Source organism: Schistocerca piceifrons, chromosome 3, assembly GCF_021461385.2.
Source record: "Schistocerca piceifrons isolate TAMUIC-IGC-003096 chromosome 3, iqSchPice1.1, whole genome shotgun sequence".
Lineage (NCBI taxonomy): Eukaryota > Metazoa > Arthropoda > Insecta > Orthoptera > Acrididae > Schistocerca > Schistocerca piceifrons.
In genome coordinates, this window is record NC_060140.1 from 366,382,877 (window position 1) to 366,398,474 (window position 15,598).

The following is a 15,598-nucleotide window of genomic DNA, read 5'->3' on the forward strand; positions in this document are numbered from 1 at the left end:
TTTTCTCTTTTTTTGGGGGGGGGGGGGGGGGAGACTTTGATTGCCCAAAGAATCTGCTCATGTCATTTTCAGAATGAGGTGGGGCATTGTTACGGTGTTAGTGGTGTTAGAACAGCCTCTGGGACAGATTTCCATTGTTCTTTGCCTTCAGATCCTCCTGTGACTTCAGTAGATTTTGGTTGTCAGATCGGGTGATGTATTACCCCTTACGAGCCTAATCTATTGGTACCATATCATGGGAGTTAAAAGAAACATTTGTATCAACTTGCCTAAAGATAGTTGAGTCTTTGCCTTCTTTGATGGTGGTAATTGTGTTGACGTCATTGTAATACACCCACTCTCATCTACGTTGATTAAGTGGCTAAAGAAGTCATCTGAAGTGGCATGGTATAGCTGCAACATTTCCACTTTTAATGCGATTGGTGGGCATGGAGCAGTCATGGAACCCAATAGGCAGTGATCTTTGTCATTGTCAAAATATTGTGCAGGATGTTGAAATCTGATTTGTGATCTGTGACTGGTTTTCACTTTTTCCACTATTCACTCAATTGGCATACACCGATCTTGAAGGTTCAGGAACCTTATTTGTCTTGCAGTTCCTGATTCTTCACAAAGAGGATGATCTGCCATTTTGTTCTCCTTCATTCAGGCTTGTTTTCTCACACTGGAAGCAATGTGCCATCCAACCTCTGTTATATGTAGTGTACTTGTTAAAATAAGACTCTTTCTTTTCAGACAAGAGGAAAACACCTGCTTTTCGTGAGCATTTTGAGCAAGTGTAGCACTTATTGTAAAATTGTATTTACTATTGGGACACTGTCCTAAAATGTCAGTAAGAATTTTTAAAGTGTCCTTACAGGGAGATTCAACTGCCACTACACTTGTCATTTTATGCAATGCCACATGACAGTTGTTGGTCAGTTCAACGTGAAGCACATTGTCAAAATGTCATAGAATAACTGGTAAAGTATATAAATGCATCTTAGACCTACAGTTCAAAATTTTGTTTATGAAACTACTTTAGCACATAAATGGGGCAAGTCATATATTAATCCCTTCATTGCATTATATACTGGAAAATTGTTGCTTCCGTGCTTTCCATTTTGGTATCTTCTGTTAATAACCATGTAAATTGTGACCAGTCCTCACTTGTATTTTTTACAGTATGACTCCATTCACTAACAGTCATCCCAAGCCTTCACAGGGAACTTTATCAATTATGTAGCTGTCGCCTGTCTGGATACTGTCCTTGATACAGATGTTGTACAGGTTGCATAAAACAACATTGGTATGAACAGCTGTATCACCCTGTGTATAAAAATTAAAGGGGAAACATTGTTAGCAAAAAACTTGAAAAATTATTGACTGATTTACTTAAAATTTTAACACAATACACTGATAAACATTCAGACAGACATAATTATATTTTTTAAACTACATTGTGCAGGTTTTATGTCAAAACAGGCTGTGAGAAAGAAAATGCTGCAATGTGCTGTGAAAATTTCTGGTTTTGTGTCTTTCTCACAGTTCTAACTACAATAGCAAGGTATATAAACCATTAGACAAATCGTTTCTCCTTATGTATTCCTTCTCTTTGTGTATAATTTTAAACATAAGTTCTATACACAACATTCTGCTATGTTGCGTTTTTCCTCGCAGTCAGTGTTAAAGATAACAATAAATTTGTATTTATGGCTTAACAGCTTATGATTAGAATACTGCTACACAGTCTTAAAATGACAAATCAGTGTTTTTTCTTGTTTTTCTTGTGCTAGTAAACTTACTTTCACTAAATAAAATGAATTAATTATGCACTAAGTTATCAATGGAAAAAAAGGAGTCTTATTTATAAAATATGGGTCCATAGTGTTTCAAAATGTGGAGCAGTGGTCTAAACTGAGATACCTTTGTGATGTGAACTCTATCATTTCTTCGTTTCTTCTTCTTTAATTTCCTTTGTTACCTTTCCTCCTCCTGGCCTTGGTGGGTTAAGGTGTATGTCTCATTGCAAACGCATACAAGTGCAAATAACTATTTTGTTAAAGTGATGACTCTTTTTTTTTTATTATTATTTCTTAACCTTAATCTCTTTAGTATATGCTGACAGGTTCTCAAGTGGAAATGTTGGTGACTCTTGGTGCATGAGTGCTAATAATTGACGTAGACAATAATTGTGACCATCTCAATGAATTTTAATAATTGCTTACAACCTGCATACCATTTGATTAAGAAAGTCAGATTGCCCAGTGCAAATCAAATAAGTGCACTCGAGATATTCCAGATCTTCAAGGTCACAAAAATATGAAGCCAAGCCATTTATTCTGAGATAAAAATCTGGATCATTTGAAACTTTGTAATCCTCCGCATTCACAAATTAAACTATTTGAAATACTCAGATTTCGGGCTTGCAGCCAATCATCATTCAATACTTTCTACTATATTTCAACTGGGTACCTGCCAGTCATCCTGAGGTTAGCAATTGTAGACTGATGATGATTTCCTCAATTCTGTAATATATAGTTCACTGTAAGTATTCCACACATGTGTCAAAATCATGTTGATAGATTGACCACACTACCCAGTGACAGTGCACTCCGTGGGGGAACTGTAGAACTCAGCTGTCATTCTGATGCTGATTGCCATTTGAGCAAATTATGGAGATGATAGAATTCCATGTATTGTCCAGCTGGTTGCTGCTGTCATGGTTCATCAGATTGTCCATCAGGCTTGTTATCACAGATTATTTAATAGTGTAGTCTGAAAAAGATGCTTTGCCAGAATCATTGTTTCATCATAGTGCTTTGAAGGTCCAGTGGAAATACAGTGTTTAACAGTAGCTGACTTACTTCATTGCAAAAGGCGAGTGCAGCATTTATACTTAGTGTGCGGCATTCTTTCGAGGTGCGTGTTTCCTAACCTACGTAAACTGAACCACGTTGGTAAGGTATTCTGTAAATTTTAGTCTTCCATGATAATAAATTGTCCCTCACTGAACCCGGAAGATCTGCAGTGTTAGATGGTAGTCAGAAAACTACTTTCACATGAAATTTACAAAGACTTCTTGTCATATTAAATGATGTGTTACCAACAAAAGAAAGAAAAGCTAAAGATTTTGCTAGTGTGTTTTTATCTTTATCCAATTTCTGGTTTTTGGTTTTAAATGAGAGTGCCCTGTTAATATCCATATCCACTTTCCCTGAACTCTATGGGTGAGCTCTTTAGGCAAATTATCTAGATCTGAGACTGTGTGAGTTCTCTTGGCATGTTAAGAATGTTCATGTTAGTAACAGGTGATAACTTGACATTTGTAAGTACAGATCAGTATGAGAGGGGGGGGGGGGGAGGGGGGAGGGTGATAATCTGCATGTGCCTGAGATCCATCATTCTTCCCTCTAGCCAAAACATTCAAGAAAGGCATACAACCATACAACCACCTTTCTCTACTTCATAGTGAACTGGATGTTGTGAATGGAGTTGAGGTGATGTATAAACTCTATTAATTTATTTTGTCCATGAGGCCACACAATGAAAGAATAAACCACATAACTTCAAAATACTGTTGGTTTAAGGGGAGATGATACAGGTACTTTCTCCTTGAAATCCCCCTTAAAAAGGTTGGCCAGCAAGGGAGACAGAAGACTCCCCATGGTGATGCTGTCAGTCTGTTCAAAATATTCTTGGTTGGACATAAAATAGGTTGATGAAAGAGCATGCCAGAAACAAAGCTGTGATGTCCACCCGAAATGTAATATCAATTAGTACCAAAGAATCTACTAGAGGGACTTCTGTAAAAAGTGATACTACATGAAAGCTAACTAAACGGTCCAAACTGTCTCTTGATAAAGTCAGCTAAGCTATGTATGTGATTTGAGCATTTGCTGACCAATGGTCACAGGAAAAAGCAAGATGTTAGGTTAAATCATATGTAGTAGCTCCAGTGTTGCTCATTTTTAAAAGTAAATAGAGATCTTTTGTATGAACTTTTGGAACGACATACCATTTTGGTGGTACATAACCATGAGATCTTAACCTCTAAATGATCTCTTGAGATAAGGAGAAGGAATTCAGAGGTGCACAAGTTTTTTATTGCACATGTTCTGTAGGGTCATAATCGGACGGACCATGATAGTGACTGTTAGGTTAAAATGCATGGAATCCTATCATCTCCGTGATTTGCTCAAATCAAGGATGACAGTGTGTACCAATGGTCATGGAAAGCAGTGTTGCAGAGGACAGCCAAGTTCTGCAGTTCTACCAGGGAGGCCACTGTCACTAGGTAGTGCGGTCCGTCTTTCAACATGATTTTGATGCATGCACAGAATACTTATAACCTACTGTATATTGCAGAACAAAGGACCTTTTCATCAGTTTTTGATGCCTCACTTGAGAAAGACTGACAGTTGGCCAGTTAAAATATTGTGGAACATATTGAACAACAATCCGCTGCAATCCTGAAATTTATTTAAACATTCAGTTGAAGGGTCCTTGAAAATTTTGAAATTACATGCAAAATACTATCACTGAAGCTATTATCCTTACAGATCCAGCAGCTGGAGAGGTCTCTCTCATACTCCATATACCAATGAGCCCAAGAGATATAGCCATTTGTTTTAATGACCTCAGTTTCCAATCAAAATCTGTTTACAATAACAATAAACAAGGCTCAAGGTCAAATAGGGGGAGAAGGTGCCAGAGAAAATGGGAAAGGAGGGGGGGGGGGGGGGGGGTTTGGACAAAGAGAAAGTAGAGGATGAGATGATGGACAGAGATGGGGGCAAGAGGAGTAGGACAGAGGGGGGGGGGGGGGGGGGGAGAAGGACAAAGAGGGGGGAAGAAGGAGTTTAGGGTGCATATCCAATTCCCATATACTGGGTGGACGAGAAGTTATTCATAGTTTTAAATGTCGATAAGTTTTGTGTTTATTGATACTTAGTAGTGAATGTTGTTGTTGTTTTATACAGGATCCCTGAAAATACCTTGACTGTCCATAGCATCTACGTAGGTGGATGGCAGGAAAGGTGACTTGACCAGAGCACACCTAGATTGCTTTGCGGTTTGATGTGTGGCGATCTGCAGCTCTCATTCAGCATTGGTGGAGGGGTATTCATGGCCCTAATGCTATACTTGATGCTAAACTGATTAGCTAATGATAACTGGGTCAGTTGCGGGTAAACCACAAGGACAATGACCTTCAGTGGTGTGATCTCCAGAAAGTGTAGGAGCAGTTAGCATAATCTTCACTTGCAGACCTGGTAAATCAACACTTTGGACTGCTTGTGAGAGTGTAATCAGCAGGCAAGCAATGCATATTATGTGAAAGAAGGACCTGATCTGGAAGCCGCATTACATTCAGGAGTTATCGTCAGAGGATTCGGACAGGCAGATGGAATATTGGTTGGCCAGATTTGTTCAATAACATTATTTGGAGCAGTGAGGTGGTGTATCATGTTGGGGATTTGTCAATTGACACAACTGCCATTATTGGGCAGAAACAAATCTGTGATGACAATTGAAAAATCACAGACTCAACCAAAATTGATAATCTCATGTGGTGGGACCTTGGATTTTCTCATTGGTCCATTCATACTGTAAGATTCTATGAACAGTGTTCAGTATTGCCAGATGATGAGTGAACATGTGTGGCCACTATCACAATGGCACAATGTTGTGGTTATCCTTTTTCAGCAAGATGAGGCACCATCTCATTTTTCCTGCATCATTTGTATCTGGCTGGGTGAACACTTTCCAGGACATTCTCAGGGACAGCAAGGACCCCATGAATGGCCTCAGAGAAGTTCAGACTTCATCCAGTGTGACTTCTTCTTATGGATTTGTGCCAAAGAAGAGGTGCAGCGAACAAACTCGTGCACTTTGGATGAATTGGAGCAGAGAATCACAGTTGCACTCAGTAATATACCTGCGACTTTCCTGCAGAAAGCAATTGATGACATTCCTATACTTTGTCATTTGGTTGACAATGCATGAGCATATGTGGACTTGTAGTGTACTACACATATTCTCATGGTTCTGAGAGCTGAGTACAACTCGTTCCATGTGCAACTATTCATTAATAAAAAAACTGATGGACATTTAAAATTACGGAGTGACTTCCCATCCACCCTGTATATTTAGCAATTGTGAACCATTGCTGGGTTCAGTAGCATTATGTATAGCTTGCTGAATTGTGCAGATGTTAATTGAATACTTCAGTTGTTTGCTCCATGGCATTCATGTCGTGACACAACTACTTAAATAAAAGCTTCTTAGATTCAACTGTTCCAAATCTTCAGCTGTTACAAATGCCTGTTGAATTGTGGGGCTATGTTAAAGTTTAAGATACATCCTTGATTTCTACTGATGTTTGTTTGTATATGAGAATTATAGTTATTGCATTTAATTTAAATTTTTGTATGCAGGTTACTTTGTATCACATACTGAAGCTCTTCCAGTCAGGGCCTGATGCGATGTTGGGAAAAAAGATGTTAGTTTCTGAATTCTATGAGGAAATAGTCTTCCAAGATCCAACTGTTCTTATGCAGAGCCTTCTCACAAATACAAGACAGCTTACTATAGGACCTTGGAAGCATGAGACTGACTGTAAGCATATAATCTATTGTTTAAGATTCTTTTATTAGTATAAATATTAAGACACCACTAGCTTTGATTTCTTGTGAATAGAATAAGCTTTACTAATGTTAATTTTTTTTTCATATAACATTTATGTGTGTGTGTGTGTGTGTGTGTTTTAAGAATGTGTAACTGAGACAGAGCAATTAATCTGAATTATCTTAACTTACATGACCCGCGCATACCAGAATTACAAGCTTTACTACAGTGTATATCAAAAGAAGATAATCGTGCAGTATTAAATTCATGTAGTTTATAATTTTGGATAAGAACATTTAAATGTGCAATATAATTCGTGTTATAGCCGTACTGTAGGTGCAACCACAATGGAGGGGTATCTGTTGAGAGGCCAGACAAACATGTGGTTCCTGAAGAGGGGCAGCAGCCTTTTCAGTAGTTGCAGGGGCAACAGTCTGGATGATTGTCTGATCTGGCCTTGTAACACTAACCAAAACGGCCTTGCTGTGCTGGTACTGTGAACGGCTGAAAGCAAGGGGAAACTACAGCTGTAATTTTTCCCGAGGGCATGCAGCTTTACTATATGGTTAAATGATGATGGCGTCCTCTTGGGTAAAATATTCCGAAGGTAAAATAGTCCCCCATTCAGATCTCCAGGTGGGGACTACTCAGGAGGACGTCGTTATCAGGAGAAAGAAAACTGGCGTTCTACAGATCGGAGCGTGGAATGTCAGATCCCCTAATCGAGCAGGTAGGTTAGAAAATTTAAAAAGGGAAATGGATAGGTTAAAGTTACATATAGTAGGAATTAGTGAAGACTTTTCGTCAGGCGAATACAAGGTTATAAATACAAAATCAAATAGGGGTAATGCAGGAGTCGGTTTAATAATGAATAAAAAAATAGGAGTGCGGGTAAGCTACTACAAACAGAATAGCGAATGCCTTATTGTGCCCAAGATAGACACGAAGCCCACGCCTACTACAGTAGTACAAGTTTATATGCCAACTAGCTCTGCAGATGATGAAGAAATTGAATAAATGTATGATGAAATAAAAGAAATTATTCAGATAGTGAAGGGAGACAAAAATTTAATAGTCATGGGTGACTGGAATTCAGTAGTAGGAAAAGGGAAAGAAGGAAACGTAGTAGGTGAATATGGCTTGGGGCTAAGAAATGAAAGAGGAAGCTGCCTGGTAGAATTTTGCACAGAGCACAACTTAATCATAGCTAACACTTGGTTCAAGAATCATAAAAGAAGGTTGTACACAGGGAAGAAGCCTGGAGATACCAGACGGTATCAGATAGATTATATAATGGTAAGACAGAGATTTAGGAACCAGGTTTTGAATTGTAAGACATTTCCAGGGGCAGATGTGGACTCTGACCACAATCTGTTGGTTATGAACTGTATATTAAAACTGAAGAAACTGCAAAAAGGTGGGAATTTAAGGAGATGGGACCTGGATAAACTGAAAGAACCAGAGGTTGTACAGAGTTTCAGGGAGAGCATAAGGGAACAATTGACAGGAATGGGGGAAAGAAATACAGCAGAAGAAGAAAGGGCAGCTTTGAGAGATGAAGTAGTGAAGGCAGCAGAGGATCAAGTAGGTTAAAAAGACGAGGGCTAGTAGAAATCCTTGGGTAACAGAAGAAATATTGAATTTAATTGATGAAAGGAGGAAATACAAATATGCAGTAAATTAAGCAGGCAAAAAGGAATACAAACATCTCAAAAATGAGATCGACAGGCAGTGCAAAATGGCTAAGCAGGGATGGCTAGAGGACAAATGTAAGGATGTAGAGGCTTATCTCACTAGGGGTAAGATAGATACTGCTTACAGGAAAGTTAGAGAGACCTTTGAAGAAAAGAGAACCACTTGTATGAATATCAAGAGCTCAGATGAAAACCCAGTTCTAAGCAAAGAAGGGAAAGCAGAAAGGTGGAAGGAGTATATAGAGGGTCTATACAAGGGCGATGTACTTCAGGACAATATTATGGAAATGGAAGAGGATGTAGATGAAGATGAAAGGGGAGGTACGATACTGCGTGAAGAGTTTGATACAGCACTGAAAGACCTAAGTCGAAACAAGGCCCCGGGAGTAGACAACATTCCATTAGAACTCCTGACAGCCTTGGGAGAGCCAGGCCTAACAAAACACTACCATCTGGTGAGCAAGATGTATGAGACAGACAAAATACCCTCAGACTTCAAGAAGAATAATAATTCCAATCCCAAAGAAAGCAGGTGCTGACAGATGTGAAAATTACCGAACAATCAGTTTAATAAGTCACAGATGCGAAATACTAACGCGAATTCTTTACAGACGGATGGAAAAACTAGTAGAAGCCAACCTCGGGGAAGATCAGTTTGGATCCCATAGAAATATTGGAACATGTGAGGCAATACTGACCCTACGACTTATCTTAGAAGAAAGGTTAAGGAAAGGCAAACCTACATTTCTAGCATTTGTAGACTTAGAGAAAGCTTTTGACAATTTTGACTGGAATACTCTCTTTCAAATTCTGAAGGTGGCAGGGGTAAAATACAGGGAGTGAAAGGCTATTTACAATTTGTACAGAAACCATATGGCAGTTATAAGAGTCGAGGGACATGAAAGGGAAGCAGTGGTTGGGAAGGGAGTGAGACAAGGTTGTAGCCTCTCCCCATGTTTTTCAGTCTGTATATTGAGCAATCAGTGAAGGAAACAAAAGAAAAATTTGGAGTAGGTATTAAAATCCATGGAGAAGAAATAAAAACTTTGAGGTTCGCCGATGACATTGTAATTCTGTCAGAGACAGCAAAGGACTTGGAGGAGCAGTTGAACGGAATGGATAGTGTCTTGAAAGGAGGATATAAGATGAACATCAACAAAAGCAAAACGAGGACAATGGAAGGTAGTCGAATTAAGTCGGGTGTTGCCGAGGGAATTAGATTAGGAAATGAGACACTTAAAGTAGTAAAGGAGTTTTGTTATTTGGGGAGCAAAATAACTGATGATGGTCGAAGTAGAGAGGATGTAAAATGTAGACTGGCAATGGCAATAAAAGCATTTCTGAAGAAGAGAAATTTGTTAACATTGAGTATAGATTTAAGTGTCAGGAAGTCATTTCTGAAAGTATTTGTATGGAGTGTAGCCATGTATGGAAGTGAAACATGGACGATAAATAGTTCAGACAAGAAGAGAATAGAAGCTTTCGAAATGTGGTGCTACAGAAGAATGCTGAAGATTAGATGTTTAGATCATATAAGTAATGAGGAGGTATTGAATAGGATTGGGGAGAAGAGAAGTTTGTGGCACAACTTGACTAGAAGAAGGGATCGGTTGGTAAGACATGTTCTGAGGCATCAAGGGATCATCAATTTAGTATTGGAGGGCAGCATGGAGGGTAACAATCGTAGAGGGAGACCAAGAGATGAATACAATAAGCAGATTCAGAAGGATGTGGGTTGCAGTAGGTACTGGGAGTTGAAGAAGCTTGCACAGGATAGAGTAGCATGGAGAGCTGCATCAAACCAGTCTCAGGATTGAAGACCCCAACAACAACCAAAGAAACAGGGCAAAAAGAAAAATAAAGACTTTTGTGGAAACATTAGTACTTTTAAATTTAATGGCACTATGTTAATGATGCTACACTAGAGTGATCCAGTCAGACATTAACCATGGAATGCATGGGCTACGTAAAACTAATTAGTTCCAGAATCTTACTCGTATTGCGAAACACTCATTAAGTGAAATAGTTTATCCCATATAAATTAATTTAAAACACAGTAATATGTTCCATGCAGAAAAAGTACTAAAAGTTATCGTATTCATGCCATTTATTCAAAGAAAATTATACATACAGTGTTATGTACTTAATTATTCACGAAGCATAACGATTTCTTTTTTACTCGGAAGCTATCTATAGCCATTTGTTCCTTCCAATGCTTCAACACTTCTCGAAAATGTAACAGAGCATTATCATCAAATAAATTTGCAGCATGCATAGCGACTGCTTTATTGAGGTGATGATTTTGAGTGTATGATGCAACTGATTCTCATGCTTTCAATATTTCTCGTATTGTGCCAGAAAATTACTGTTTGGCTGGTGCTGCCTCCCCCTCCTTTGAAGAACTCCTCTCCACAACTTCCTGCATGAAATGCACTGCAACTCCATAAGCTCTTTGGTGGTCATTTCTTGGCTGTGATCTTCCACAAGCTCACTGATACCATTGTTACCCACTTCCAGTCCCATGGTCTTGGCCAAAGACACAATCTCACTGACCACAGGCTCCACGGGTACTGCCTCAGAGTCAGATCTGACAGTGCACTGCAGCCAATGCTTCTTCCAAGCAGAAGTGAGAGTTCCCTTGGTAACCCCTTTCCCACACCTGTTCGATCATATTGATGCAGGCAACAATGTTGAAGTAATATTTCCAAAACTCTCTGTGAGTGAGAGTGGTGACTTTAGTCAACTGAAAGCAGTGCTCAAGAGTGCTTTAGTGTAGAGCTTCTCAAAGTTAGAATTCATCTGCTGGTCCTTAGGCTGGAGTAACAGTGTGTTGTTGGAAGGCAGAAGTTGGTTCTTGATAAATTGAAATTCTTCAAGGAGGTGGTCTTGTTGTCTGCATCAAGCAAGACATGGAATGGCAGATTCATCTCAAGCAAATATTTTTTCACCAAAGGACCAAACACTATCACAAAAAAGATCACTTGTTGCCCAAGCCTCACATTTAACCTGCTCTTCTGGACTTTACACTTCTTGAAGGCTTGTGGAGTTTCCGAGTGGTAGACAAGCAGCAGTTTAATTTTCAAATCGCCTCTTGCATTGGCACAGAATAGCAGTGTGAGATGTCTTTCATTGTCTTTTGACTGTGCAGTGCATTCTCCTCTTTTATTATCAAGGTGCACACTTCAGCATATTTTCTCAGAATAGACCTGTCTTGTCATAATTAAAAACCTGTTGTGGCAGATAACCCGTAGAATCTACAAGCATCTTGAAGTTTCTGAAGAAGTTGTCTGCTGCCTTTGTGTCGGAGCTGGCTGTTTCACTGTGCCTCACAATGCTGTGGGTACTGGTTCTTCTCTTAAACTTCTCGAACCACCCACAGCTTTTAACACTTCGGCTGTTGATGATCCTGGTTTCTTCTTAACCAGGCCAGCGAAAATAATTCTCATCTTCTCACAAATGGTGATCTCGTTAATATGTTGCCTTGCAGTTGCTTTCATTTAACCATATAAGGAGCAACCTTTCAATGTTGTCCAGAATATGAAACCATTGTTAAGATACTCTTGACACTCCCTTTGAAGTTCTATCCTAAATCTTGTCCTCGTTCTTGAGGATAGTGCAAATAGTTGATGTAGATCAATTGTATATGTGTGCTAAACTAGCAACACTCCCACCATGTTTGTGTTTTTGCATTTTACATTTCATTTATAAGGTCATTTTCTTTCTCTTATGGTCATCTTCTTGCAGCTTTATTTTGGGGACATTTGTACAGAGGTTATTAAAATTTGCATACACAAAAACACTGTGTGAATACAAGTTCAGAAAATTGTATGATCACAAGCTGTACTAAAATGGTAGCAGAAAGAGTGCTAAACCCACACTGCAGTATGTACTAAAGACATTGTTCAATGCCACGTCCAACAATGAAAGGTGTCCATATTGTTGAATGTTTTGCCCACCACATGCAAACTAAATCGGCTGGTGAAGTCCACTAAATCGGCTGGTGATGTCACACTAAATCGCCGTCACTCGTTATGCAAAACATTGCTCATCAAGCGAATAATTTTTTTACAGTTTGTTTTGCTCATGCAAATTGTACATTATGGGAAGTGCTTGTTAAGTGGGGTTCCACTGTAGTGTCGTTAGCAGTATAGTGGGAATGTTACACCAACTCTTTCATCATGTACCTTTAGGCTCAAGGTGAGCCAATGGCTGGTCAAACTACTTACAGTAATATGAAATCCTCATGTGCTTGTGTATAATATGCAAAAAATAAAATAACTTTTTTAAAAACATGATGTTTAGACCTTCCAGCCAAGAATTTGTCAGCATTACACCAGTTTGCATGCACCATCCATTAGTGAAAAATTGTGTACTTAGTTTAACAGTGCACTGTGTGTGTGTATTGTGGAACATTTTGTGGTAATTATGCACACTACAATTATAATTGTAAATTTATTTTTATTTTATTTTTGTAAAATTATTATAACAGGTGAGCCTTGTGTAATTAGAAACACTCTAAAGCACCAGCACTTCATCACAGTCTAATACTACAAACTGAAAATAGGTGCATAATGCAATCCACATGTTAACATTATTGAGCAACATGTTGTTTATAAAGGATTTTTGTTTATTCCATATTTAGCCACATACAACACCAAAAACTCCTGTTACAACCAGGTCTAGCATCTGCAGTTTTGTATGGGTTACCATTTTTAGATTCTCTTGTGAGCATGACTTACTTTATACATCAACAAACAGTTTTCACCGATTTCTTGCCCACACAAACTAAGCATTGTTCAGTTATTTAAATATTAGTAAAATAACTATAAAATGGTACTATACATCATTACACCAGTAATGTTTGTCACTATGCTTTATACTTTACAACATCAGTTAAATGTATTGTATTTTTGGCTATGATCTTTTTTACATACGTCTAATAATGGACCTTTAATCACTCTCATGAGTTGCTTATATTTGTTAATAGGAGGCATGTGATTGACACTGTAGCATCTGTGTTACTGTTTGTATACAGAACACCAGTACAGAAAAGAAAAAAAGTCAAATTACCATATTGTATGTACATTTCCATTACAGCATGTCAAAATGTATGTAAATTCCATTTCAAATTACATTACATGTATATCATAATTGATGGAAGTGACTTCTTGTTTGACCTCTTTCTTTGTTTGCAAGCAAGGTGACACAGTACTTAGCACATTGGGCTTGCGTTCGGGAGGACAGTGGTTCTATTCCCCATCTGGCTGTCTGGATTTGGTTTTTCCACGATTTTCCTAAAACACTCCAGGCAAATGCTAGGACGGATCCTTTGAAAAGGGCACAACCAATTTCCTTCCCCATCCTTTCGTAATGCAAGCTTGTGTTCTTTCTCTGATGCCCTGTTGCCGACAGAATGTTAAACCCTAATCTCCCTTCTTTCCTTCCTTTTTTGTTAATATAGATGACATATAGCTGCAATTTTTAGCAAGAGCATTTGGTAGGCCTATTGTGTAGCTGTACATACACCACTTTATTTGTGAGAGTCAATAACTTTTCTCTTGTACAAAGGTCAAATGCATTTCTGAGGGACGGAACAGATTCTGATCTGATTCCCCAAATAAGGCTTCTAACAATATTCCTTCCTGTCCTTGTTCACTTTCATCTTGTACTCACTCTATCTATCATTACCCAACATGGCGTTAATCTTTAATGTCCTTTTCCCCCCTGTGGGTTCGGGGCTTAGAATTGGCCTGCGGTATTCCTGCCTGTTGTTAGAGGTGACTAAAAGGAGTCTCTCACATTTTGGCCTTAATGTGTTGGTCCCCTCTCGGGTTTGTCCTCCATCTTTTCTAACTTTCTGTTGCTAGTGTGTGCCATTTGGGAAAGGATGCCTTACGTGTTGTTGTTGTTGTTGTTGTTGTTGTGTCTTTTTTTTTTTGTCCGCCATGCACCAAGATCTGGTGTGGGTTCCTGTAGTCATGTCCTAGTTCATGAACCACGGGCAACGTATGAGTGGCCAAGTAAGTGGTCCCGACAGTCGGGATACCAGTTACTTTGGAATAAGGCTGGGCATCTCGGACATATTCTGAGTCATGGTCACCTTTGTACTCATACGGCAAAGACTACCAAATCCACCGGTTAGTCCCTCAGCCGTTAGGGGTAAAACCCAATGGGACTCGGGGCAAGTAAGGCTAGCAACCTGCTTCCCTGGTACTTTAAATATGATGCTGGCAACAATCAGAGCAAAATGCCTCGGACCTTTGGAGGTGATGGAGTCCCACCTCTAACTGACAAACCAGGGACTCCTAAGATACGACTTGGCAAACAAATGGTAATGAGATGGGGAGCTATTAATATCAATGGGGGCTACTCTTGGAAGAAGGTAGAGCTGGCAGAGGCTGCAAGTAAGATGGGGCTGGACGTTTTAGCTGTTAGTGACATTCGGGTAAGGGGTGAGAAAGAAGAGGTAGTGGGAGAATACAAGGTCTACTTGTCAGGAGTCAAAGCAGGAATAGCACAATGGGGTGTAGGGTTTTACATCAGGAAAGAAATGGAACCCAGCGTAGTTGCAATAAGGTATGTAAACGAACGACAGATGTGGATAGATTTGACAGTGTCTAGCAAGAAAATTGGGATTGTGTCAGTATATTCGCATTGTGAAGGGACTGATCAAGATAAGATGGATAGTTTTTATGAGGCACTCAGTGATGTAGTTGTTAGAGTAAAGGACAAGGACAGTGTTCTGCTCATGGGTGATTTTAACGCCAGGATTGGAAATCGAACAGAAGGGTATGAAAAGGTTATGGGTAAATTTGGAGAGGATATGGAGGCCAACAGGAACGGGCAGCAACTCTTGGATTTCTGTGCCAGTATGGGCTTAGTAATCACAAACTCCTTTTTTAAACATAAGAACATTCACCGGTATACTTGGGAAAGCAGGGGAACCAGATCTGTCATTGTCTATATAATAACAGATCAGGAATTCAGGAAGGCTGTGAGGGACACACGTGTATTCAGGGGATTCTTTGATGACACTGATCATTATTTAATCTGCAGTGAAATTGGGATTGCGAGGCCGAAAGTGCAGGAGGTCAGGTCCATATGTAGGAGGATAAGAGTGGAGAAACTTTAGGATAAGGAAATCAGGCACAAGTACATAACAGCGATCTCAGAAAGGTACCAGTTAGTTGAATGTAGTCAATTACAGTCATTGGAAAAGGAATGGACAAGGTACAGGGACACAGTACTAGAAGTGGCTAAAGAATGTCTTGGAACAGTAGTGTGTAAAAGTAGGAGGA

The 15,598-nt window shown here is 39.2% G+C and overlaps 1 protein-coding gene across 2 annotated transcripts in view; it reads left to right on the forward strand.

Moving 5' to 3' along the window:
* The window catches only part of LOC124788173 (YEATS domain-containing protein 4), a 91,292-nt gene that overhangs the window by 49,131 nt on the left and 26,563 nt on the right, over window positions 1-15,598 (forward strand). For both annotated transcript variants that reach the window (XM_047255327.1, XM_047255328.1), the window contains exon 3: window positions 6,417-6,597. In XM_047255327.1, coding sequence (XP_047111283.1) covers window positions 6,417-6,597 — 181 coding nt within the window. The remainder of the gene's footprint in view (window positions 1-6,416; window positions 6,598-15,598) is intronic.